At 47.5% G+C, this 24,755-nt stretch overlaps 1 protein-coding gene across 1 annotated transcript in view; it reads right to left on the bottom strand.

The window, feature by feature from the left end:
- Positions 1–2,695: 2,695 nt before the first annotated feature.
- Positions 2,696–24,755, bottom strand: part of LOC144260778 (mitogen-activated protein kinase kinase kinase 3-like) — a 60,406-nt gene continuing 38,346 nt past the window's right edge. The window contains exons 7-16 of the mRNA XM_077809514.1: positions 22,807–22,940; positions 19,972–20,045; positions 15,869–15,936; positions 13,344–13,436; positions 11,949–12,143; positions 11,079–11,227; positions 10,140–10,271; positions 7,076–7,205; positions 6,015–6,192; positions 2,696–2,924 (exon numbers count right to left, since the gene is read on the bottom strand). Coding sequence (XP_077665640.1) covers positions 2,696–2,924; positions 6,015–6,192; positions 7,076–7,205; positions 10,140–10,271; positions 11,079–11,227; positions 11,949–12,143; positions 13,344–13,436; positions 15,869–15,936; positions 19,972–20,045; positions 22,807–22,940 — 1,382 coding nt within the window. The remainder of the gene's footprint in view (positions 2,925–6,014; positions 6,193–7,075; positions 7,206–10,139; positions 10,272–11,078; positions 11,228–11,948; positions 12,144–13,343; positions 13,437–15,868; positions 15,937–19,971; positions 20,046–22,806; positions 22,941–24,755) is intronic.

Genomic DNA, 24,755 nt, shown 5'->3' with positions numbered 1-24,755 from the left:
GGTCTCGGGTCTAGCCCCATGCAATGTCCCATTTTCCCTTTGAGAAATACGGTCACCTTAAGGTGGGACCAACTTGTGACTGCTTCCGGAGCAACTCAGCCATGTGCTGCCACTTAGGGCAGGCTGCAAAGTACCAGTCAAAGCACTGGGCCCTGGAATGGACTTGGAACATGGAGGAATTTGTTTAGAAACAGCCTCTAGAAGGAGTTCCATGAACCTTGCCAACAGATCTTGAAAAGTAGGTCACATTTCAGCCCTACCCATGCACGGCCTCATGTTGCTCATTGTTCAGCGCCTATGGTCAACATTACCCCACTGGCCCTCAGAGACTGAGAATCAAATCCAGATGGATTGGCTGGGAGTCAGATTTTGTTCTTAATTAATTAAAAAAGTGATTGAGGACAGTTTGTTTTTAAAATCAGGCCAGTGAATGGGGAAATTGTCAGATTCAAAATAATTTAAAACATTTTTACATTTTCCTAATAACCCTTAGAACTCTTTCTTCATGGAAAGTCCTACTGACTATAACAGAGTGATAAAAACACCTAGCACAACGGGACCCTGACTCATGAGTGGAGCTCCTGAGCTCTATGGGAATACAAATAAATAAATAATAATAATAATAATAAAGGTTTTTTGAGCCATCTGACAGAATTTAACAGAGAATTATGGGCTTGATCCCATGCCCATTAAAGTAAACAGCACAACTCTCCCTGATTTCTGTGGTGCAGAATCAGGGCCTAAATTCCTCCTGCAGAAGCCTCCAGAATCATAGAATATCAGGGTTGGAAGGGACCTCAGGAGGTCATCTAGTCCAACCCCTGCTCAAAGCAGGAGCAAGCCTCAATTTTTGCCCCAGATCCCAAATGGCCCCCTCAAGGATTAAACTCACAACCCTCGGTTTATCAGGCCAATGCTCAAACCACTAAGCTATTCCTCCCCCCTGATATTCTCTGTTCAATTCTATGGGCAGGATTCTGCACTCCCACCGGTGTAACTCTGGTGTAACTTCATTGACTTCTCTGGACTTTGTTCCTGATAAGAATCGGGCTCTAGGAGCATTCAGAGTCCTTTGTACGGATCCCCATTACATTTCTATAAAACCCAAAGCAGCTGCACCCCTGCAGCACTTTAGTGCAGATGCTACTGTGCCGACAGGAGAGCTTGTCCCGTTGGCGTAGTTAATCCACCTCATGGCTATGCTGGTGGGAGAAGCTCTCCCATAGACCTACCACCGTCCATATGAGGGGGTTAGGTCAGTATAACTACATCTCTCAGGGGTATGGATTTCTCACACCCCTGTGGGACGTAGTTATAATAATATCGGTCTGTAGTCTAGCCCTGGACGAGCTCAGGATGAACTTCGCCCCTGCATACAGCACCTGCACAGAGTCTATGTATCAATGAAGTCTCACAATGACCCCTTTTGAGGCCTTGAGAGGTGCACAGCCCTCGTGCTAGTCTTGTGCGCTGGGGTGAATTCCACCTCACGCACGGCTTTTCTACCCTTGATGCTCTGCAGCGTCATCTAGGGCCTGATCCTAGAAGGGACAGAGCTGAAGGTGCTCTGCAGGCTGGACCCTTCGTTAGCAGCACACTGGAACTGGTCACAGGTTGGCATAGCTAGGGATATGAGAAGACAGTTACTTACACCCTCACCTGTTCTGTTCCCACTAAAATCAGTGACAAACCCTGCACTGTTTCAGTGGGAACAGGATCAGGTGCTGAAGAACAAGCGTGTACTGAGCTGAGGGTGCCATTGGCATCAGCATCATATAGACACACTTATCCGCTGAACGAACGAACGAACGAACACACAGAGGTCCTGTGGCCAGCTTCACTGGTGAATGACCTACAGGGACCTTACTGTATCCAGAGAAGAAGAATGCCTTGCACTTACACTATTTTACAGGTACAAGAACGCCAACGCAGCATGGCTGCATTGTAGTCACGTCCTTGACTGGATACCTTGTGCTGAATCAGGCTTTCACTCCTTGACTGTAACCATCTAAGGCACAAAACAATCCTAATCCACCCCTCTGAAGAGCTGGAGATGTTGCTATGGACTTTGCCTCCCATCTCCACCCCCACAACAGGATTGCTTTCCCCCTTTGACATGAACGAGACACCTATGCCGATCGTTCTTTGGTCCTGGGTTTGTTTCCCTTTGCTTCACGCCTGAATCCCTCTTGGTGTCTGTCAAGCTGTAAATGGCTTCCACGGCTACACAGCATCTTTCTCTTGTGCTGAGGAGACGGCTTCCTTGTGGGATGTTGACAGTGCTGCTTTCAGGGCCAGCAGCGGGCGCCAGAGTTCGCTCACATCATTCCTCTGAGGCAAGTGAGTTACTACCCCAAGCTCCTCCACTACCAGGCATCCAATCAATAACGGGGCGGGTGAGTTTGCCACGATCATCGATGCCGACGTGTTCCAAGGGTGACCCCCAATTTCGAACTCCCTCCAGCCCCAAGCGTGGTGACAGCCACCTATCTCCACAGTCAGATGGTCATAAGTGCAGCTTAGAAAGGAAAGCCCACACTGGCCCCCTAGCTAACAATGAGGAGTGAAGGATCCCAACCCAGACTGAGGTCTGCATTTCAGAGTGCAAAGCTCTGTGGGTCTGTTTTTTAAACACCCCGCCCCCCCCATATCCTTTTATTTTCCACCTGCATTTCCCCTAACCCGCCGCAAGGGACTAGAGGCTGCAGTTCATGAATGGATGTCTCAGCAGGTCCTCTGCTGTGGGCCTCCGCTTCTCCTCCACAAAGATCTGCTTGAGGAAGTTGCGACAGGAGTCCGAGACACCGTCTGGGAGCTGGGGCTTGGTCGGCTGGGTGGCAATTTTGAAAATGGCCGCCATGGCTTCAAATTCCGCCCAGGGTGGCTTTTCTGTTAACATCTCCACCACGGTGCAGCCCACGCTCCTGCAATGGAGAACAGAGGATTAGAAAAAAGGAAAGAGCAAGACTTTCATCCAACCATTGTCCTGGCTCACTCCCTGCCCCTAAACCTTTCACCCAAAACTATCCCCTAGATGTGAAATTCCCTAAATTTAGGGCTATAAAGATACCACAGACATATCACTTTGGAAATGGAAGTCCTCTATTTACGTGAAATTCGTAGAAATTGCAGAGGGCCAGCACACGTGCAGGTACTTAAGTCCCAGTGAAGGCCTAAGTTCAAGAGGGACGTAAGAACAGGGCCCAGTGTATATTCTGCGATTCAGCAGATTCTGCTGTAGGATTTGCCCCTTGCTGCAGAATTTGCTCCACACTTTCAGCTCTCATTTTGAAACCATGTTTCTAGCCCTGTTGTGCAGATAGATGCGAAGCATGCTGTCAAGGTTAAGAGACCCAGTGACGTCTGCTTGTATTTGCAGAGAGACAAACAACAGATCTGAAAGGTGTGACTTGTTTCAGGCACTTTAACGGATTGTTAACTCCAATCTGTGGTACACTGAAATCTAGAACTGGGACAAAACAAAATAAATTCAATTTAACCGTAAAAAATAAAACCAGAGCAATTGCAGTGATTGCATTATACAACTTCACAGTAAATTCAGTCAACCCTCCACTTTTAAAACAGATGCAGGCTTCCCACCAGAATGCTGCAGCATCTCTATATGGTCCCCATTATCGGAGTACATCATGATCTTTAATGCATTTATCCTCATCTCCCACATGAGGTAAAGCAGTGCTATTATACCCATTTTACAGCTGGTGCACTGAGGTCCAGCAGTGTTGCTCTGCTCAGCACTGCAAGGCCTAAATGACTTAGATGACTAAGGCCATCTCTACACTACCCCTCTTGCCAATATAACTTAAGTCGCACAGGAGTGTGAAAAAACACCCCTCTGAGCGACGTAAGTCGCACTGACAGAAGCGCCGGTGTGCACAGCGCTATGTCAGCGGGAGAGCTTCTCCCACCGACATAACTACGGCCGCTCATGGAGGTGGTTTTATTATGCCGACAGGAGAGCTCTCTTCTGTTGGCACAGAGTGGCTACACGAGCGATCTTACAATGGCGCAGCTGCATTGGTACAGTTGTGCTGCTGTAAACTCCCTAGTGTAGACAGAGCTTAAGTCCCATTTTCAAAAATGACTTAGGAGCCTGAGCCTCACTGAAAGTCAACACAGAGGGAGCAATGCCTGAATACCTTTCAAAGTCAGAGCCAGATAGACTAAGAGTCAGATTTTATTAATGTCTGGACGTGCAGAGACATGCCTAGTGGGATTTTCAAAAGCGCCTAAATGGGTACAATGAGTTAGGCACCTTTGAAAGCCATGCTAAGCACCTACCTGCAGCTTTAGATACCTAAATACCTTTGAAAATCAGGCGTTACGGGTCTTGCCCAAGGTCAAACAAAGAGTCTGACTTGAACCCAGTCATCTCCAATCCCAGGTTAGAACCCTAACCATTGGGCCATCCTTTCTTCCAGGGGCCTTGCTGCAGAATTAAGGTCCCATTTGCCATGGAGTTCCCCAGGGCCTTGCTTAACTGATTCACAGATTTGTGCTGGTCCTCTTCAAAGGGGTGAATTTCCCCCCTTAAAGCGAAGTATACAGGCCTTAAAGGGTACGTCTACACTGCAATTAGACACTGACGGCTGGACTGTGCCAGCTGACTTGGGCTCACAGGGCTCAGGCTAAGGGGCTGTTTATTTGCGGTGTACATGTTTGGGCTCAGGCTGCAGCCCAAGCTCTGGGACCCTCCCACCTCACAGCCTGAGCTCTAGGACCCTGCACTGTAGCAGAGCTCAGGCTGCAACCCGAGCCTGGACATTTACCAGCCCAATTAAACAGCCCCTTAACCCAAGCCCAAGCCCCTTGGCACAGGCCAGCTGCAGGTTTTTAATTGCAGTGTAAACATCCCCAAAGAGGGAGACCAGCTCGGGGACATTTTGTACCCATATTCATTGGCAACCGCCTATCTACCTTGCACATTATGTTTACTACCAAAGACATCTACAGCCAAACAAGGCTTTGCTCCCTGTCTCGCTTCATCTCTCATTTGCATCTGGGAAGGAGGAGTCCAGAAAAAGCAGCCTAAATAATAAAAAAGGGCAGAGGCAGAAAAAAGCAGAACGGCTGCCCAGCCCTTGGGGTGGAATCCTAGCAGCGCGGCATTTCCTCAGGCCTCATTTACACCAGCTTGGCAACCTTGGCTCGTAATCACAATGAATAAAACGTAGCTGCACTTCCCACCTATCAACAGGTGGCAGTAAGGCTGCCTGCCAACAACTTCTCAGGCATTCTCCCCAGGCTTCCCAGTGCAAAGCAGTTAAAATGGCTGGTTTCCACTGAGCCTGGTCGTTGGAAGAGTCAAGGGAATATGTGCTGTGCATACAGTATTTTTGTAGTTCATTAGGATGATTACTGTTATTCCAGCTGTTCAGACTCAGGGCCCAATCCTGCAAAGCTCAAGTATCCAAAATGTCAAGAGTCGCCAGCAATACTGGATGCCTCCAGCTTTGAGATCCCACCTGCAAACCTTGACCGCCAGTTTTTCAGAGCTCCTGCAGTTCCCAGGGAGGGGAGGGTGGCTCTGTTACTTCAAGGCAGGTTCAAGGAATCTCCAGCTGGACATCCAAAACAATTGGGGCACCCAAAATCAGCATCCAGGTTGGAAATTTCCAAAAGTGAGTAGGGATTTGGGGTGCTTCCATTTTTGGGTGTTCAGCCTGAAACACCTAAAAGGAGCCTGAATTTCAGTAGGTGGTCAGCACCCACCCTCTGGAAATCAGACCCTTTTTAAGGGGTCTCAAGTTAAGCATCTAAAAAAAAAAAAAAAATCACTAATCGCTACTGAAAATCTTGGTAGTCAGTTCTAACTATAAGCACACTATTCCAGCCACTAACCCATAGTGTCTTGCAAATGCTAGTCATACTGGTTGGCTTTGGAAAATCAACCACTGTAATTCTCGAAGGGATGAACAGATACAGGCGACATTAGAAAATTGCAGTGCTGACCCACTGCGGTGGAAATTCTGCCCTGGGATTACTTTGTTTCTTACCACACATCAGCTTTCCTTCCATAGCCTTCTCCACTGATCACCTCTGGGCTCATCCAGTACGGTGTTCCGGTGACAGATTTAATTCCAGTTCCAGACATGCAGATGGTCTGGATGCGTTTGCTGGCTCCAAAATCGCCTAGTTTCACATTCCCAACAGAATCTCGCAAAATGTTGGCACCTAAGGGTCAAGCACAAAAACCCAAGAGATAGAATTGCAACCTGGGTCAAAGCAGTTCCAGCATGGGAAGGCTCAGGCAACCGGCCAGCATTTTCAGAGTTGGAAAAGATGACATTTAGCTACATGAAGGCACTATGCTAGGGACCCTCCCCCCCCCCCCCTTTTTTTTTTTTTTTACTGGAATTTGCAAAGAGGCCTATCTCTTAGTTCCCTGAAAATCCCACCCAAAGCACTTTACAGACATTAGTAAACTCCACAGCACCCCTGGGAGATAGCTTAACATCCTGTTAATTGTTTACTAAGTCACAGAAAAGGTATGGCCAATATCTTACAAAAGTGGCTTCTGATTTATGACAGGTTTCAGAGTAGCAGCCCTGTTAGTCTGTATCTGTAAAAAGAAAAGGAGTACTTGTGGCACCTTCGAGACTAACAAACTTATTAGAGCACAAGCTGCATCCGATGAAGTGTGCTGTAGCTCACGAAAGCTTATGCTCTAATAAATTTGTTCGTCTCGAAGGTGCCACAAGTACTCCTTTTCTTTTTTCTGATTTATGGCAACTCAACTTGAATGTCCATTACCTCAGGCCTGGTGCTGAGCTCACACAATTGAAACAGGAGCCAATGGGGGCTCTCAAAATGAGTATTTCCAATTGGACACTCAATATTTGGGGCATACACACCCCTCCCAAGTCAGAGGTCACTTTTGAAAATTCTGGCCTAAGGAACTTGTTCAAAACCACACAGCAGGTCTAAGGCAGAGCCAGGGCTAGAAACCACATGTCTTAGCCTCTAGAGCTGTGCTCTGACCATAAGGCACAGAATCCTACTTACGATGCTACTAGATGAGAGCAAGGTGGTGATCTCGCAGTGCAATCCACTTTACCTTTAATATCCCGGTGAACAATCATGTTGCTGTGTAAGTAGAAGACTCCCTGCAGAATCTGCCTGGTGTACTTCCGGGTGACGTTCTCGGTCAGCGCACCATATGCTTTTAATTGGTCCTTTATGGAACCCTATTGGAAACAAAACACATACACAAACCAAAGGAGTGAATGATGCGTATTGTGTCACGTAGGCTTTTATATTTCTGTGACCATTTTCTGAGAGACAAGCTGGGTGAGGTAATATCTTGTATTTCACCAACAGAAGTTGGTCCTAGAGACACACTTTTGAGCTACACACCGCTCTTCTTCAGGTCTGGGAAATGTACTCAATGTCAGCTAAAGACAAGGTGGAACAGATCGTTTAGCGTAAATAGTTAACATATTTCAAGGTTTTCTGGTTTATTTGCTGGTTTATAAAAGCTTTACTGAATCTAACATTGAGCTATAAAAAAGGAATATACGAAATCAGAGACACTGATAAACATAACGGAGCAAGGATCACGCCTGGACTACAATATCCCCACGGGACAGATGAGAAAGGGTCAGTACTGTACACATAACCCTTGCTATCTCAGCACAGTTCTCTATCCCCCTCTAGTGGCTGGATCATGTCATTGGTCAGTGTGTTTGTGGGAAATTCGTCTGTATAACCATGATCCTCTCCACTGCTTGAGCGAAAGGAACACATCCATTACTTTGGAGCGGACTCAGAGACTTCTACACATTGCCTAGACACTGAAGCAGGACAAAGAGACACCTTCTCTTAGCATCACATTTCCCCAGGCTGGGGAAGCTCAGCTGGAGCTACCGATATCCACAGGCCTATATGGGCAACCAGATGTGACAACATCCCTGGTTGGATCCGCTGCCAGGATTGATCCTAGGAAGGTTGGATCTCAAAGCATGAGTTTTTACTGCTGAAGGTAATGAAATGGATTCTTTAGCTCAAGCAACAGGTGCTCAGGCTTTTAGGTCTACAGCTCCCTGGCTCAATCTCCAGGCAAGCCAGCGAGAGTGGTTGTTCCACAGAGAAGATTTACACTAAAGGAGCTACCCAGCTACAGGACTCCAAATGCTGGGGAAGGATTCCATCCTGTCTGAGGGAAGCTTGTCCTGGCCCCTGTTTTATGGATAAACAGTCTCCAGAGCTGTCAGTCTGGCACCTTTTACCCACCGGGGAGCAGCAACGGTTGTCTGGGCTCTCGCTCAGAGTCTCTCACTGACATTCTTATTGTCCCTGACCTCACCGCCCTGCAGCCTGAGCTCTTGCTTAGCCCTGGGTTCCTATTTTGCTCCTTCCCACTTTAAAGGGAGTGGTCAATGGCCTTCCAGTGGGAGGAACCTATCAGGGGCCCTCCCCCCTACAGCTGGATATCATCTGGGGTTCTGTAAATGTCCTCTGATGGAAAATCTTTGCTTAGGCATTTGAGCCCTCCACTTTTCGACCTTCTGTGGATCTCAGTCGGTGGGGTGGGCACTGGACATGAAGGTTGCACTGAGGCAGGGCCCTTTTAAGGATCTCATCTTGTACTAGAATCAAATAGACCAGCCCCTTTCACCCTCAGATAATTTAAAGGAGGATGCGGGTTGTGTGTATGCAGAAGACACTCCAACAATTGTTTAAATGGGTGAATTACAAATGGACAGGCTGTCGATGCCTACTAGAGCCAGCCATGGTGCAGAAGGCCCCACGCAGACCCCACACAGCTCTTGCCTAGCCAGCTGCATTAAATCAGAATCTCAGCCAGATGTAGCACTTCAGAACTGCTGCTCTGTACAGCTTGGGAGTTGGTCCTCTTCCACCAACAGTACAGAAAAAGCAGAGCCCTGGACTGATGTTGTGAAATAAGCTGTTGCCGTAAAGTGAAAGTCAATCTTTAATTGGCCAGAGCGCTAGTTTATCGGAAGGAAAACAAACATTCCGATCCAGGAACAGGAAACAGCCCCGGCACAAATGCTGGCTTCCTGGCAAGCAACAGACATGAGCATGTTGTAGAACAAACAGTGAGGGGACTGATTACACTGCACTGGGCTTTTCCTTTTGGTCCCATGCATGGGGGTTTATGTCAGGGATCAGAAAGATAGCCTCCAGAAACAAAATGGGCTCATGGGGCTGTGGTTAGAAAGAGGGGATTGTGCTAGGGGGCTAGTTCAAATTGTCATTCATGTCGTTCTGATGGGGCATTTTCTACCATGTTTGCCAAATACCAAAGCTATTTGTGACTATACAATCGAATGGTCCCTTCTGGCCTTAAAAATCTATGAATAAACACAGGTTTGCTCCCTCACAGCCTAGAGGACAAATCCAGAGATGATGTGTAAGAAGGTGTAAGTACCACATGGGTAGGTGGGGCTGAGGGAGCCAGATCCTCACCCAGTGTAAATCAGCACTGCTCTGTTTACATTAGGTGAAGCTCTACTCCAGGGACTTTACGCTGGTTTAACTTACGTGCTAAAGTAGTAAGAAAAGATATAAGTTACATCCCCTGCGCCACTTAGCAGAACATCAAAACATCTTGATTTTATATGGCCCCTGGAAATATTTCACTCTGCATGAACAGAGTCGTGACCTGGTGACGTCCTGACATGATAAAACAGCATCACCACGAGATGACTTGGTCTCCAAGGACCAGATAATTAGCAATGTTGTGTTTTCAAAGTGCACGTATCAGAATAAATAAATAACCCATGATAGCTGTGTGCGGATCGTACTACAATTAACCTTTCCCAGAGTGCTTTGTAATAAATAACAAGGGATGGGCCCAAGCCGCAGAGATTGGATCCAGATCTGGATCCAATCCCAAATTCGGCAGTGTTCACATTCCAGGCTGTGTCACACAGATAGGGCCCTTCTGCAATGTTCAAATCAGGATCTGACTGCCCCAAATTTCAGGGGCGTTTGGAATCAGGATTTTGATTTGGCCCATTTTAGACAAGGGCCAAGTTGCGAAATTTGACTTTCAGATCCAAACTTCATCCGAGCTAGGCGGCGTTTGGATTCAGCTCTCTGGTTCAGGTCCATCTCTATAAATAACCACATGGATTGGCTGCAGTCACACTTACCCCTGGCATGTATTCCACAAAGATAGACAACTTCCTCTCCTCCGGGTCCCGCAAGCAACCGTAATACTGGACTATCCTATCATGGCGGAGGGTCTTCAACAGCTGGATCTCACATTCTAAGGCATTTACCTCCTGCGACGATACAGAACGTTACACGATGAAAAGAAAGACCTACGAACGTCTCATCGCCGCAGAAATACAGCCACATTCAAGCTTCCTCTCCTAGAGGATTTCTGAAGCACTGACTATATCCCTAGCACTGTACAAGACCCAAGAAGAAAGATGGCTGCTCTCCCAAGGAGGTTACAGCCTAAAAGACAGACAGGATGCACTGGGAAAGGCAGAGCAGGGACTCTGCTTGGGATTGTTATAGAGAGATGCAGGCAGGCAGGGATGTACTTATTCCCTTGTTTCATATGGGCAGCACCAAGCTTTCAGGAGGGGTGGGCATGAGGGAAAAGCAGAGGCTGGGCAAATGGACTATCCAGAGACGGGAGTGGAGGGTGGTGAATGGAGCCCTGGGGCTGGCATCACAGAAGAGCAGAAAGGAGACTGGCAACGTAGGCTGGGCTAGCATCATGCAGGTCCTGGAGTGGAGGAAGAGTGGTCACTGGATGGCTTAGGCCGTGGCAGCTGCCCATGGCTCTGTGGCAAGTCATGAACAGCTCTGAGCCAGGATGGCCAGCACAGCACATACAGGAAGTACGCACGGCATTCATCCATCACCTAGTGGTGACATGGGTGACAACAGATGCCAGTAGACCCCATCTCAGGACCTCCATCCCACTCAGCAATATGGGAAGGGCATGATGATTGTGTCCCCGAACCCCCGGCACCAAAAGACCACCTGGTGGCGACTCCCTCGCCCCCAGTTGTGACCCGCTGTTCGAACAACCCCATAAGCTCTTCAGGAAGGCTCAGTCCAGCCCTCACACTCACCTTGCTTGTCTCTTGACTGTCTGGGTCAAAGGGCACCTGCTTCACCGACAGCTCCCTGCCAGTGTCTGCATCATAGCAGAGATAAACCTCTCCGAAGGCCCCTCTGCCAAGGAGCTTCCCCAACCTCCAGTTCACTGGCGCCTGCAGGGCTGCAGGAAGGACATGGATGGCACAGTCAAGACACAGCATATGCTTCACCGGACCCTTTGCAATGCAGATCTAATCTGCTATGCAATGGGTGGGGGCACCTACCACAAAGAGCAACGCTCAGAGCCTGATTCCCATCCCATTCACGCCACTGGCTTACCCCTGATTTACACCAGTGTAAGTGAGAGCGGGATCAGGCCCAAGGATGTACATTGATACAGCGCCTTCTCTCCTGCAAGGGCTGAGAATGCTTTGCTGTGTAATGGTGGGAGTCCCGTCTGCGCCCCTCACTGACGTGCAGCCACTGCTGGAGTGGACCACGAGCGCTGGTTAACAGGGCACCGCACTGCTATTCAGCAGTTCAGAGCAGAAAGTGGAGAATCATTTATCCCACTGTAGCTGCAGGTGGAATGTAATTGCCCAGGATTGAATTTGCCCAGAACACCCCTATCTTTATGGAAAGTGCCAGGAGATCTTCAATGACCATGAGACGTCGGGGCTTTCTCTTCGAGCCGTATCCCGGGAGCACAGCGCCTCGGAACACCATGCTGCGGCACTGGTTCAGTACTGACTCAGGACTGAGAGGGAAGTGCCATCTGCTTAACCACCCCAGCCCCTGAGTTCTCCTTGGACACTTCACCTACGCCAGCGCCGCCTGACCATACTTAGAAGACAAGATCACAGCCTGAGATTCTAAACAGCAACCTGTTGAAATTCACTCACAGTTCCTGGACTTGCTGGGGGACGTGCTGAAAACCTGCAGTCCCTTGTCACAGTCAATCCACCATTTGGTCCTGTGTTCCTCGTACTGTAAGGTGAGGAGCTTGCTGTCCCCATTGAAGCTCTTTGTCCTGCTGGAAGGGACGAGCTGAAACCGATTCTCCTGAGGGGCGTAACTCCTTGGGAAAGTCCTTCGGCCTTTGTGAGGAAAGCAGGAGAATTACTGACAAGGACATGCAACGTCTTGTCATACACTCAGACCCTGTCTGAATTCAAAGTGTACCTGTTTCAATTGCTTTGCTATGGAGGTGTAAATTGCAGAGCGCACCAAAGCATTGTGCTCTAACTGTCCCATTGAGACGCTGCTGCAGTGTTCACACAGGGCAGTGAGAGCCTAAGTGTCCGGTGCACTCTGCAATTCATACCCTCTTAGTCCATACTGCACCACAGTGTAGACAAGCCCTTGGTTAAACTGATGCAAAACCCTGCGAAGGCATTTTTAAGTTGATTAAAACCTTAGGTTAACTCGTCAAGGAATCAATTTAAAGTAAATCAACAAAAGCCAGGTTTAAATCAAAGTAAGAGTGGCCACACACTAGTTTCCACCAGCTATACATATTTACAAAAAAAAAAAAAAAATTAAAAAAAAAAGAAATCACAGTGCAACTTGGAGTCGAATTCCCAGTATTTACTCCAAGTTCTTTGAGGCAGAGCTGGAGCACCCACGGAGAAAAATTAGCGTGTGCGTAGCACCCACCGGCAGCCAAGGCTTCCTCCTTCCCCCCCTCCAGCACCTCCTCCTGCTGATCACTCCCCCCACTCCGCGAACAGCTGTTCACAGCATGTTCACAGCATGCAGGTCGGCTCCAGGAGGGAGAGGGAGGAGCGGGGAGGGGGCGGAAAGAGGTGAGGAAGAGGCGGGGCAGGGGTTTGGGGGAACGGGTGGAGTGGGGGCGTCGAGCACCCCCCCCCCCCAGGTAGAGTGTAAGTCAGCGCCCATGGAAAGGGTCATCTGAGAGAACGGGAGTTAGGGGGTGTCTGCGCAGTGCTTTAGTCCACGCCAGAAGGGTGCAAATTCTAGCGCACACTAGCGTTTTGCACACTAATTGGCCCATGTGGACCCTACTGGTGTGCACTAAAAGTTCCCTAGTTTGTGTTAACAGTCCCATTTCAAAGAGTAACTACATTAACACGCACTAGGGAACTTACAATGTGCGCCAGCAGTTCCCACATGGGCCCAGAGCCGTTCAAATGACTTGCCCACGGTTACACAGGAAGTCTGCGGCAAAGCCAAGAACTGAAGCCAAGTTGCTCCTGTCCGGGCCAATGCCCTATTCCTTGGCTTAGGCCATCAGCGAGCCTTTCCCCCAAGCCTGCATGCACTGGTCATTGTCTCACCGTCACTATAGTCCTTGCGGCTCTGGGAAAGGTGATATTGCCTGGGGAAGGTTCCACCTTTCCCGAATCGCTCACAAAACGGAATATCGAAATCTGACAGGAGAGAATGAGAAAAGTCTCGGTTAGATCAGCTCCGTGAGGAACTCCTGGAGCATTTCTTGTTGGAAGTTCTGTTCTTTACACGAAATGCAATGGAGAGACCAGGCAGAAGATTGTTCATTCCCAAGATGGAACATTCTCTATGGCTCATTTCTGAAATCTGCCCATCGCGAATAGAAGGCTGGGGTCAAAGGGGACTGATCTTGGCCCCAAGAAGCCAACGCAAGCTTTGCCAGGGACTTCAATAGGAGCAGGCTATGGGCCACAATATTTAAAGAAAGGCTCAGCAACCCAGTTCATATTTATTTCTTCAGATGGTTTGGCCCCATCACAATTGCTCCTGCCTCTTTCTAAGCTAGACCTGGCTTTCTTGGAGCCATAACTTCTTGTACGTGACTGAGAAGAGCCGTTGTTCTGCAATGGGGTACATTTTCTTACATCTATCTCTCTTGTTTTCTCTTTTCATCTCTCTACTTTCCTCCTCCTCCCATTGTTTCTGGTTGCCTCCATTCCCTTTTCTCTCTGCTCGACCCCACACATTTTCCCAGTCTTTCCTAACCCCTTTGCCACGGTCCTAACCCACACCACAGCTAGTTTCTCCACCTCATTAGTTAGGGAATTTACACGGAACTATGCCTGGTTCTATTCAGGGTTATAAATCTCTCTGTTAGGAAACTAATGAACTTCCATACTGGATCAGACCCAAGGTGTATCTAGTCCAGTATCCCATCACTGACAGTGGCCAGTGCCAGATGCTTCAGAGGAAAGTGCAAGAACCCCAGAGCAGGCAGATGTAAAATAATCTGCCCCTCATTAAGGGGTCATGCTGAGCCACAAATGTTTGATTAGTTTAATTCCTGGAGCATGAGGTTTTATATAATCAGAACAACACTAGAGAGAGAAAATTAGGTTAGATACAAGAGATTACATTGGGTAAAAGAGCTAAAATTTAAGTTAAAATGAGATTACATGAGAGAGACAGGGATGGATGGATGGACAGGGATAGAAACATTTATAATGAGACATACAGGATGCCATCACTGGTAGCACAGAACAACATTAGATTAAAATATCTTCAATTCCCTCCCCCTCATCTTTCACCTCCTGTTTTTCCCTGATCAAATCCTGACTAAACAGCTTATTCTGAAGGATTGTTTGTCTTAGCCCCAAGCCAGGAGCTGCTCCTTGGAGGCTGTTCCTGGCATCCGCCTGACTTCAGCATGATTTTAGCATTACTCTAGTGCTTGGGCAGAGCACACAATGGCCTGGGCAGCAAGAAAAGCAACAAGGCCAGGTCACGAGGTTAACGACAAGCCATCCGTGAGCAGCGATGCGGAGTCGTGTTTTCAAGTGAAATGAATTCACCGTCACCGGGGACTTATTAAAACTTCACTGCAAGTATTGACTTAAAGCTCAAGTTCTGTGGTTTCGATCTCTAAGTGCTGCCACAAGCCAAAAGTGTGTTATCAGCTATCGGCAGACAGCCATGTGTCCTTCTTTTAGTAGCAAAAGCCATCACAATACTATGAAGTTTCCATGACTTAACCAGTTGGACATTTATGCTCAGCTGAGCATTAAGCTAAGATCCTTGCACGTTACCAATACACTTTCCGTAATGGCATTTCCAATGGTATTGATTGTATTTCTTATTAATGCAAATAGAGAATTTTTTCCCCTTTGCAGTATTTTGCAATCCAATAGCAACACAGGACATAAGAATCTGGAAGTGAGACTGAGTAGAATCTGACTATAAACAAAGGTGAAACTGAGTAGCTTATTTTCTTCTTCCCAAATGAGAGAAAGGCAAGAAGTAAACAGAATAAGCAGGAGGGCCCAATCCTGCAAGCGCTTACTACGAGGCAAAGGGCCTGATTCTGATCTCAGATCAGCTTACATTGGTGTATCTCCATTAACTTCAGTGGAGTTACTCCTGATTTAGACTGGGGGTGGGAGAAGGAGGAAACTGATTTCAGAATCAGGCCAAAGAGGAGTGGAATCAGGCCCCATAGCATTTTGGATCCTCATTTGTCCTGTTCACTTCAAAAGGGTTACAGTGATCATTAAGCTTGGCAGTATCTGTTTGCAGCACTGGGACCTGAGATTTTAAAATGTCTCTAGGTTTAAGAATTCTTCTTCTGTATTTTCCACAGTATGCATCCGATGAAGTGAGCTGTAGCTCACAAAAGCTTATGCTCAGATAAATTGGTTAGTCTCTAAGGTGCCACAAGTAGTCCTTTTCTTTCTAGGTCTAAGAATTGCAGTGGCTACTTATAACACGAGCAGTGAAGCTGGTTTGTTTGTTTTGAATGATTTAACCCAGTAGCATTCCGTTATTATGTCTGATTCACACAGCACTATTTTGAAAGCCCACATTACTGCTGCATGGCTGTGCTGTTACTTTGACACTAAACCCCAAGTATCCTTACCCAGGCAATCAAGACTGTCTTTGGGTTGGCTCTTCCTTCTGGGAACAGGGGTTTGGGTAAAGGGCGGGCTGTGGGAAGAGACAGAAACACCTTATTGTTTCAAACAGATCCAGTGACCAGAATCACGTCTGCATTCATTATACATCTATAATATTACATTCTACTTTTACACAGAACAAGGCAGAATGCACTGAACTCCAGACAAATTTACTATGCAAGCTTCTTTTATTCAGGCCCAGATCCAGCATAATACTTAAGCAGGTGCTTAACTTTAACCAGGGGCACTCAGCGGGAACACTCACGTGCTTAAAGTTAAGCATGTGCTTTGCTCAAGAACTCTCTGTGCACTGAATGAGGCAGGGACCCTGTGGAAAGACAAGCACAGGATCCTGTAATTATAGACTGTACCACAGTGACGTATATGCACGAGGGAGCAGAATTGAAGTCCTCATTTCTTGACAAGTGAGTGCTCAACTTTGCAACTTTCCTGGTCTTTTAACATCACTTGATTGGCATGGAATTACACACTGACACCCCCGTCAGCCACACTTTGTACCCCTGTAGGGGCTCCCTTTTGCTGTAAAGCTGGGAATAAGCTACTTGCTCCCTGCATTATGGAGAATCCCATGAGGTGCTGAGCACCGACAACTCCACTGAGTCTACTGGAGAGTGGAGGGAGCTCAGTATGTTACAGAATCAGGCCTTTAAGCTAAGCCCAGAGAACAGATCACTGGACAGGGATGCAGGCTTCCTGGGTTCTAGTCCTGGCTCTGCCATTGGCCTTGGCCGAGTCGCATCCCCTCTCTCTGCCTCAGTTTCCCCATTTGTAAAATGGGGATAATGATAGTGACCTGCTTCATAAAGCACTTTGAGATCTAATGATGAAAAGCACTACATAATACTAGGTATTAACAACGTTTTTGCTATGGAGAAAAATGGCAATTTTCATAACAGCCCATGATAAGCTTTCCTCTTTTCCCCGCATCGGTTAGCCTGCCTTATCACCACCTCCGGAATAAAAACAAACATTGTCTCAGATTCCAAAGCCAGAACTGAAGTTGTGCTCATCTAGTCTGACCTCCTGTGTAACACAGGCTGCAGAACTTCCCCACAATAATTCCCAGAGAAAATCTTTCAGAAAAACATCCAATCTTGATTTTAAAATGGTCAGTGATGCTGGATCCACCATGGGCATTGGTAAATTGTTCCAATGCTTAATTACTCTCACTGTTAAAAATGTACACCTTATTTCTAGTCTGACTTTGTCTAGCTCCAACTTCCAGCCATTGGATTGTGTTAGACCTTTCTCTGCTAGACTGACGAGCCCATTATTAAACATTTGTTCCCCAGGTAGGTACTTCTAGAGGGTGATGAAGTCAGCCCCTAACCTTGTCTTTGTTAAGATCAATATATTGAGCTCCTTGAGTCTACCATGTCTAAGGCAGGTTTTCTAATCCTTTAATCATTCTCATGGCTCTTCTCGGAACCCTCTCCAATTTACCAACATCCTTCTTGACTTATGGGCACCAGAACTGAACACAATATTCTAGCAGCAGTCACACCAGTGCCCAAAACAGAGGTAAAATAACCTTTCTGCTCCTACTTGAGGTTCGTGTGCTTATGCGCTATAGGATCTCATTCCACTCTTTTGGCCACAGCACCACATTGGGAGCTCATGTTCAGCAGATTACACACCACAACCCCCAAATCTTTTTCAGAGTCACTGCTTCCCAGGATAGAGTCCCCCATCCTGTAAATATGGCTTGCATTCTTTGTTCCCAGATGTATACATTTAGCCATATTAAAATGTACATTGTTTGCTTGCACCAAGTGATCTAGCTCACTCAGAGTCAGTGACCTGTGCTCGTCATTATTTAGCGCTCCCCCAATTTGTGTGTCATCTGCAAACTTTATCAGTGATGATTTTATGTTTCCTTCCAGATAATTGATAAAAATGTTAAGCAGCTTATGGCCCAGAACAAATCCCTGCAGGAGCCCACTGGAAACAGACTCACTTGATGACGATTCTTTAGACACTTCTGAATCCATTTAACATGTGACATGTTAATTTTATATCATTCTAATTTTTACTCACAATGTTGTGTAGTGTTGATTTGCATTATGCACATTACCCTCCTTTAAAGTATTTGCTCTATAACTGTAAAAATGTTTACTCTCTCAGCCGGATATTGATCCCAGGCGAGATAACGGAGCAGCTGATAAAGCTAGCGGGGGGAACAGATTACAGCTCCATGAAGCAGTTTGAGGTACAGTTGATGTAAAAAAGGTGATGCAGAATGACAGCGTATTGGGACTTTGATCGGTGGTGACTGCTGAGTTCAGACTGAGTTTTCATTCTAAACCTTATTTTGGACGGCCTCATAAGGTCCTCAGAAAAAATCCCTCTGAGGTGAAGTTACCTGGAAGGAACTGAGACAAGACGGCTTTGAGTTATGGGGCTCTAACAAGGACAGGTTCGGCTGTTTGGAGAAGAGTCTTTACACCGGCCTTTGCTCTCTCCTAACTCAAAGACAGTTGGGCCGGCACAGCTGGAGCTGGTCAGGTGTTAATGTACAGAACATGCTGGCACAGAATTGGGTAACCCACAGAAAGAGCCCCCACGTTTCAATTTTCTACTCTTTTTGCCCACACATGCAGGTTGTCCTCTCGGCCAATACCAGACAATTGGAAACAACATCTGCAGCACCTAGTGAAGGGTCCAGTTCTGCAGCCGTTCCTCACAGAAGTCCCTGGGCCAAATTAAAGGAGATCCTAAAGGAGCCAAGCACCTTACGTCTTATTTGCACAAGCTTGCCAATATGCGAGTATAAAGGAGCCAGATGATCTGCTTTAACAGACACCTTCTTACACCCTCCTGTTAGCTGCATTCCTTGAAGCGCTGCTCCCTTCTGTCCCCGCACCATGCAAGCTGCACCAGCTCAGACGCCCTTAGACTCAGTGAACTGAGTAAGGGTGGTGTGGAGTTTAACTGAGCATGGCCTGACCCAAAGCCCACTGAAGTTGATGGGAGTCTCCACTGGACTTTGGATCAGGCCCTAGGTCACTCTAAGGGTTCGGAGGAGCAACTGGGCTGTGTTCACTGTGCTGTTATTCCAGGTGAACGCTATTTAGACTTCACTGCGAAATCAAGGAGGAGCGGATGGGCTGGGAGGAAGGGAGCCCACGTTTCATGTACATTTGATGAAGAGTGATTGTGTGAGTGGAAATTATTACAAGGCACAAAAAGGCAATGGAGTGTTGGACTGAGAGAGATGAAATGTGCAAAGTTGGAGTGCACGTAAGGATCGGATCGATACAAATCGAACCTGCTCTAATGCGATGCTAGTATAATATAGTCAAAACAGTAATGGGGGAAGAAAGAAAATCAGTGATAAGGAAAATAAATGGCTTCCCAAAAGAAAAAGACATTGCATCTGAGACACTAACCTGCACTGGGGAAAGTTTGCTGTCACAAATGCACTGGCAGGTCTGGATTTAACTGGCAGCACTAACGATTGACCTGTAGTCACTTAGCACAATGTGTCTTAGTTGCTTCTTGCAGAGGAGCTTAGTTGTTTTTCCTCTGGTATCCTTAGCACCTGTGGAGGTGTGGATGTCTGTCTGACTGCTCAATTTACCAGGCTCAATTGAGAACATACACTATGGGTAGAGCGGAAGTAGGGAGCAGCTAAGGTGTTATCGATCCAGTGATATAGAAATCCAGAGGGATGAAAGGGGAAAAAGATCTTCCAAGAACCAGAGAAACTGGAGAGGGAAAAGGTCAGATAGGTTATCTAATCCCTTGCTAGTGCAGGACTGTTCCCATCCATCCTTTGCCCAGTCCAGTATTACATGACTCAATGCATGGTGCTTCCATAACTTCCAGAGGTAGACTATTCCGCAGGCTAACAGCTCTCTCATGTTAAGATTTATTTCTTGGTATTCAGTCTAAATTTCACTTTGCTTAAGTGTGGCCCATTCCTCCTAGTCATAACCCCCGCAGGACATCTTAAACAGTTCCTTTCCCTCCTTCAGACACTTGCATAGGAAGGGGTGGTGGTTTTATTTATGCAGGCAAGCCCACGGTGATGTATCTGACTTACCTGTCTATAGATCTGTCCAGGGACTGGCAGCTCCCAGAGAGTGATTCATCAGGGCTGATGAAAGGTTCAAGCATCTTTGGACAGCAAGGAAAAGGGAAAACATTGACACAACGTGCTGTAAACCCTGAATCGGAAAATCCTAATAGTCTGGCTTTGACAATCCTCCAGATCCTCAGCAGGTGTAAATCAGTGACTTACAGCAGTGGAGGGTCTGGCCCTGTACATCTGTTACCCCGTTCAATAGGGGATCTCAAAGCATTTTGCAATCAAATTCTTTATATCCTCTGACACAGTAGGGATGGACTCTTCTTCTTCTCAATTATTATTTACCTATAGGGAAATCGAGGCACGGAGGCTAACGTCCTGAGTTCTGAATGTGCACAGAGTCAGCTCCACATTTTCAGTGCTTTTGAAAGCCAGGGCATACGAGACTTGCCCAAGGCCACCTGTTAACCTGGGGCACACCCAGGAATAGAACTCTGGCCTCCCGACTGCCTGGTCGCTACCTTTAGCCACAAGCCCACTCTTTGCCTCTGTTGGTAAAGGGCTAACAAGGAGGTTAGATCAAGGAATTTCCTCCGCTCTCCCCAGCTCAGCAAGTCAATAAATGCTGTAATTGTGTGGGCTCCTGGATGACACATTTTACTAGACTGTGTTAATTATATCTGATTGTTAACAGAGTTTTTTCTTTTTGCAAATACAGACTAACACAGCTGTTACTCTGAAACAACAGAGTTGTTCTCCTAGGTGGCATAGGGAACCACAAAGCTACCCACACTTCCACTACCATGGCGTTTTCCCCATGCCACCCAACGGTGTTATAACAACAATCCCACTTAGTCCTTTTCATCTACAAGACACTTCACAACTAACAATTAACTAACACCCCACAGCACCCCTGTGGGGTCGGTGCTAAGCCCAGCTTTCCGAGGAGGAACTTGGCCAGAGCCATGGAGTATAGCAGGCTTGGAGCCGGGATTAGAAGCCAAGGAGATCCTCACTCCCTGTGCTATGCTCAGGGTACTAGAGCGTGCTTCTCTGTCCCTGTGATGTTTCTATGGTTACAGCTATTTAACTGGCTGCCATAGCAACACTCATTTGTTTGGGTAGGAGAGTCCCAGTGGAAACCGTAACTTCTCCCCCTTCACACTTCTACCCCAAAGACTGATGCATTGCAGCAATCCAGCCAACGAGGAGATCTCCATCCCTTGGGGCCCATAGTTGCCACCCCACGTGATGGCCACAGAGGGTCAGTGGAGAGCAACGGGAAAGTCCCCAGCAGCGGCTGAGTGTGCGGTCTGTCATTCCCTGGATCCCCAAACTCCCACCACTAGTAGGCCAGCTTCCCCCAGAGTTACAACCCCCATGTCTCCTGGGCTGGCCCTGGGGGGAACAGCTACAGGCAGCCAAGTCACTAGAGTGCAGCCACCTCTTGGGGGGTCGGGGAGGTGGGAGAGGGGCAGTGGCCAGCCCACTGTACACTGCTAGTGAGAGCCAAGACTAGAACCTAGAAGTCCTCAGCTAAGCAGTGAAAGCATGGGGCCAGATCCTCAGCTGGCATAAATCAGGCATAAATTAAAGTCAATGGCCACATGCCGACTTACATGTGCTGAGGATCTAGCGCCTCCCTTCGCTTTATCTAACCCTAATGAATGCAGCTCAGAAACCATTTACAAATAGTCCAAGCCCAGCATTTGGCTGCTAGGTGCACAAGACATCTGTGCTCAGCTGCTGCCAAGGCTCCTCCAGAGGGAGTGTTCAGTTTATTAATGGCCATATAACAAACCTCTGAAAACATAACTTTGTCATGGAAACCCTGGCCCAGCCTTCCCGTCTGTGTTGCTAGCAAGGGCCACGATAACGCAGCAGAGACACTTCTTCCCCTACATCCTCTTTGGTGGCAGAGTAAGAGCAGCCTATTTCTTAAGGCTTTTATCCCCTTCTTGACATTGTGAATGTTGTCCAGAATGCGTGATAAGAAAGGGCAGCACCGCATCTCTCCCACGTGTCCAGTGCTCACCAGGGCTGCGTTTTCAGTTTGCAGGGCTCTAAGGCCCTGACCCTGCGAGGTGCTCCATGCAAGCACCCACAGACCGTCCCATTGACTTCACTTGGGCCCCAGGATCCATCTGCATGGGGAAACTTGCAGGATTGGGGTAGAGCAAATGGAGAGGGAAGGAGTGGGGCATAAGTTGCTTTCCCCTCCAGTTTCACTACAGTTGAAAATAGTGGGGCCAGGAACCATAGCTGGAGCTAACTCGGATGTGGGAAGCAGGGAGGACAGCTCAGCACTTCTACCCGCTCTGCAATCACAGGGAACGGACTGGGATGCTCTCACATTGTCTCAGCCCCTGGCCCATGTTTGTCATTCTGGGGGCCCATAATTAAGGTTCTGATTGCTAGCAAAAGCTATTTGCACCGTATATTTCCTAATGGTTTGGATATGTAAGTGTGGTTTCTCCATGGTTACATATGCCCCCAGTGGCCTATAAGCTTCTGTGAGGTACTTGCTTATCACATGCTACGTATTGCAAAAAATCTTATGACCTCAGGTCAAGCAGTTGTGCTAAGCTAAACTTTCTACTAGGCCTTGCTTAGACCTCAGCCTGTTGCCAAGTTGAAATGTCCTCTGACTTGCCTTTCAGCGTCTTACATCACTAAAAGCAACCTTGCACATAAAATATAAACTCTGCTTGCCCCTACTGGATCAGGTCCTGGGTCACAGGTCAACACCTAGTAACTCTCCACTGCTCCAGCTCTGGAGTAATAGAGCTTGCCGTGGGGGTTGTAACGATCTGATTTGCCTAATGCTGGCAAATACTCAGCTCCACTTACATTCTGGTCCATAGTCTCAGGGATGAACTCCCCTTCACTGTTAATACTGGTGTAGGAGCCCTGCCGAGCAATCTGCTGCTGTTCTTCAGGAACACTCCCCGGGGGTGGAGAACTCCGGCCCGTGTGCAGGGAACCTACAAACACAGACAGAATCGCTTGTAAAGAAGAGAAGGAACCACCACTGCCTGTCCCCGGAAAGGAGGCTGTTCCATAGCATGGGTGCTTTTTGCTAGACCAAGCCTGAGCTAGGACTCCAGAATTGACTGATCTCTGGAGAGGAAGGGAGGCAGGGCCGGGAGAATCCATGCTGCCATTCAGATCATGGGGTCAAAGGCTTTCGGAGTGGGCACTGTCTTTTTAGCTGTGTGGGGTTGAACAATGCCTACTGGTATGGGGCCCCATTCCCTTGCTGGCACCCTCACATGCAACTGCAGTACAAACAATAATACTAAAGGAATAGTTTTCTAAAGCTTGGCTGTAATACCCAGAGATGAGCACAAACCCAAACCTCTGACCCACAGGTCCCCTGAACTTTGGGGCAGTTCATCCCTGGATTGAGTTATGGTGGCTAAGGCCCAGATCTTCTACAATAGGAAAAGTCTGATGCTCTTGGAAAAATCGACCCACTCTCTGCTTTGTATGTGTTTGCTGTGCAACACTGGACAGCCAAATTCACCAATGAGATGTACGTTAAAAAACAGCTAAAAACAATACCCAGCCCCTCTCCTGCTGACCTCTCCCTCCTGATGTTTCCCTGAGCTCAGAGATCCTAGAACCAAAAGAACTTTGAGATGGAAAAGACCCAGATAGATGATCAGAGTGGCCCCTTCTGGCTATGGATCTGTGGCTCTATGAATAGGTACCTAGTCCATCTCCTATTTGATGCAGGGCTTCCCCCTTCTGTCTACTTATTAGATCCCAATACCATGATTGACTCTGCACTCTCAAATCTCTGCAGCCACATGGTCCCACACTGAAACCAGTGGGGCTCCTCACTAGCACAGAATCCACCTGCATGCATCTCATTGCAGGATCAGGGCTGCAGTGTTTGGGCCAATCTAATTTTAAATGTCCCAGGTGATGGGCCTTTTCCCTTTCCCCCTGGGAGACAACTCCAAAGCTTCACAGATCTTGCTGTCAGTTTTCCATTTTGTCTCATTATTTCCTGAGTCATGGTAAGCAGTCCCTCCACAGCTTAGTGCTCGCTCACACCATTCCAATATCTGCAGACTATTCTTACGTACCCTGGCTTAGCCATCACTTGGCCAAGCTACACAGATGTAGCTCTTTAAATCTGTCCTCACTCCTTCCAGCTCCTTTCCTATCTTCGTCGCATTCCACAGAACTCCCTCCAGACCATCAATATCTTTCTGGTAACGAGACGCCCAGGGCTGAATGAATATTCCAAGCATAATGCATCAGAGGAGGATCTATCCCATCCCTGTCCCCAGATGTGATGCCAATGCATCCCAAAACTGCACTGGTCTTTGTTATCAGGGCTAATTCGAAGCCGATTTCATATAAAATCTGTAATGATCCACTGGTGTTTCATAATGGGCCACCTTCATCTCTGCTGTAACCCCACTGACTTCAGGAACTCTCAGTCTTTGGATGTCCTCCTCCTTTGTTTTAAACGGATGTAAATCAGGAGTCACTCCCCTGAAGTGCTAGAGATCACCAGATCAGGTTCATTGCATTTACATCTGGGATACATTTGTTCCATAGTAAAAGCAGCACCGGAGAGGGTGGGGGCTTGGGGAGCCAGTCCAGATCCCTTACTAGGATTTGAAAAATAGTCATATGGTTTTGAGACATTTCTTTTTCACCCCTTCTTTTCCCCTCACAGATTTCCTACATGAGAAGTACACAGTGGAAAAAACCCCAAACCAACCAAGAAAGAACTAATGCCAAGACCCAGGAGAGAAAAACACCTCCAATTATTACAGATC

Source organism: Eretmochelys imbricata, chromosome 2, assembly GCF_965152235.1.
Source record: "Eretmochelys imbricata isolate rEreImb1 chromosome 2, rEreImb1.hap1, whole genome shotgun sequence".
NCBI classification, from domain to species: Eukaryota; Metazoa; Chordata; order Testudines; family Cheloniidae; genus Eretmochelys; species Eretmochelys imbricata.
Note: the sequence above shows the minus strand (reverse complement) of the source record. Positions and strands in the feature narration are given on the sequence as shown.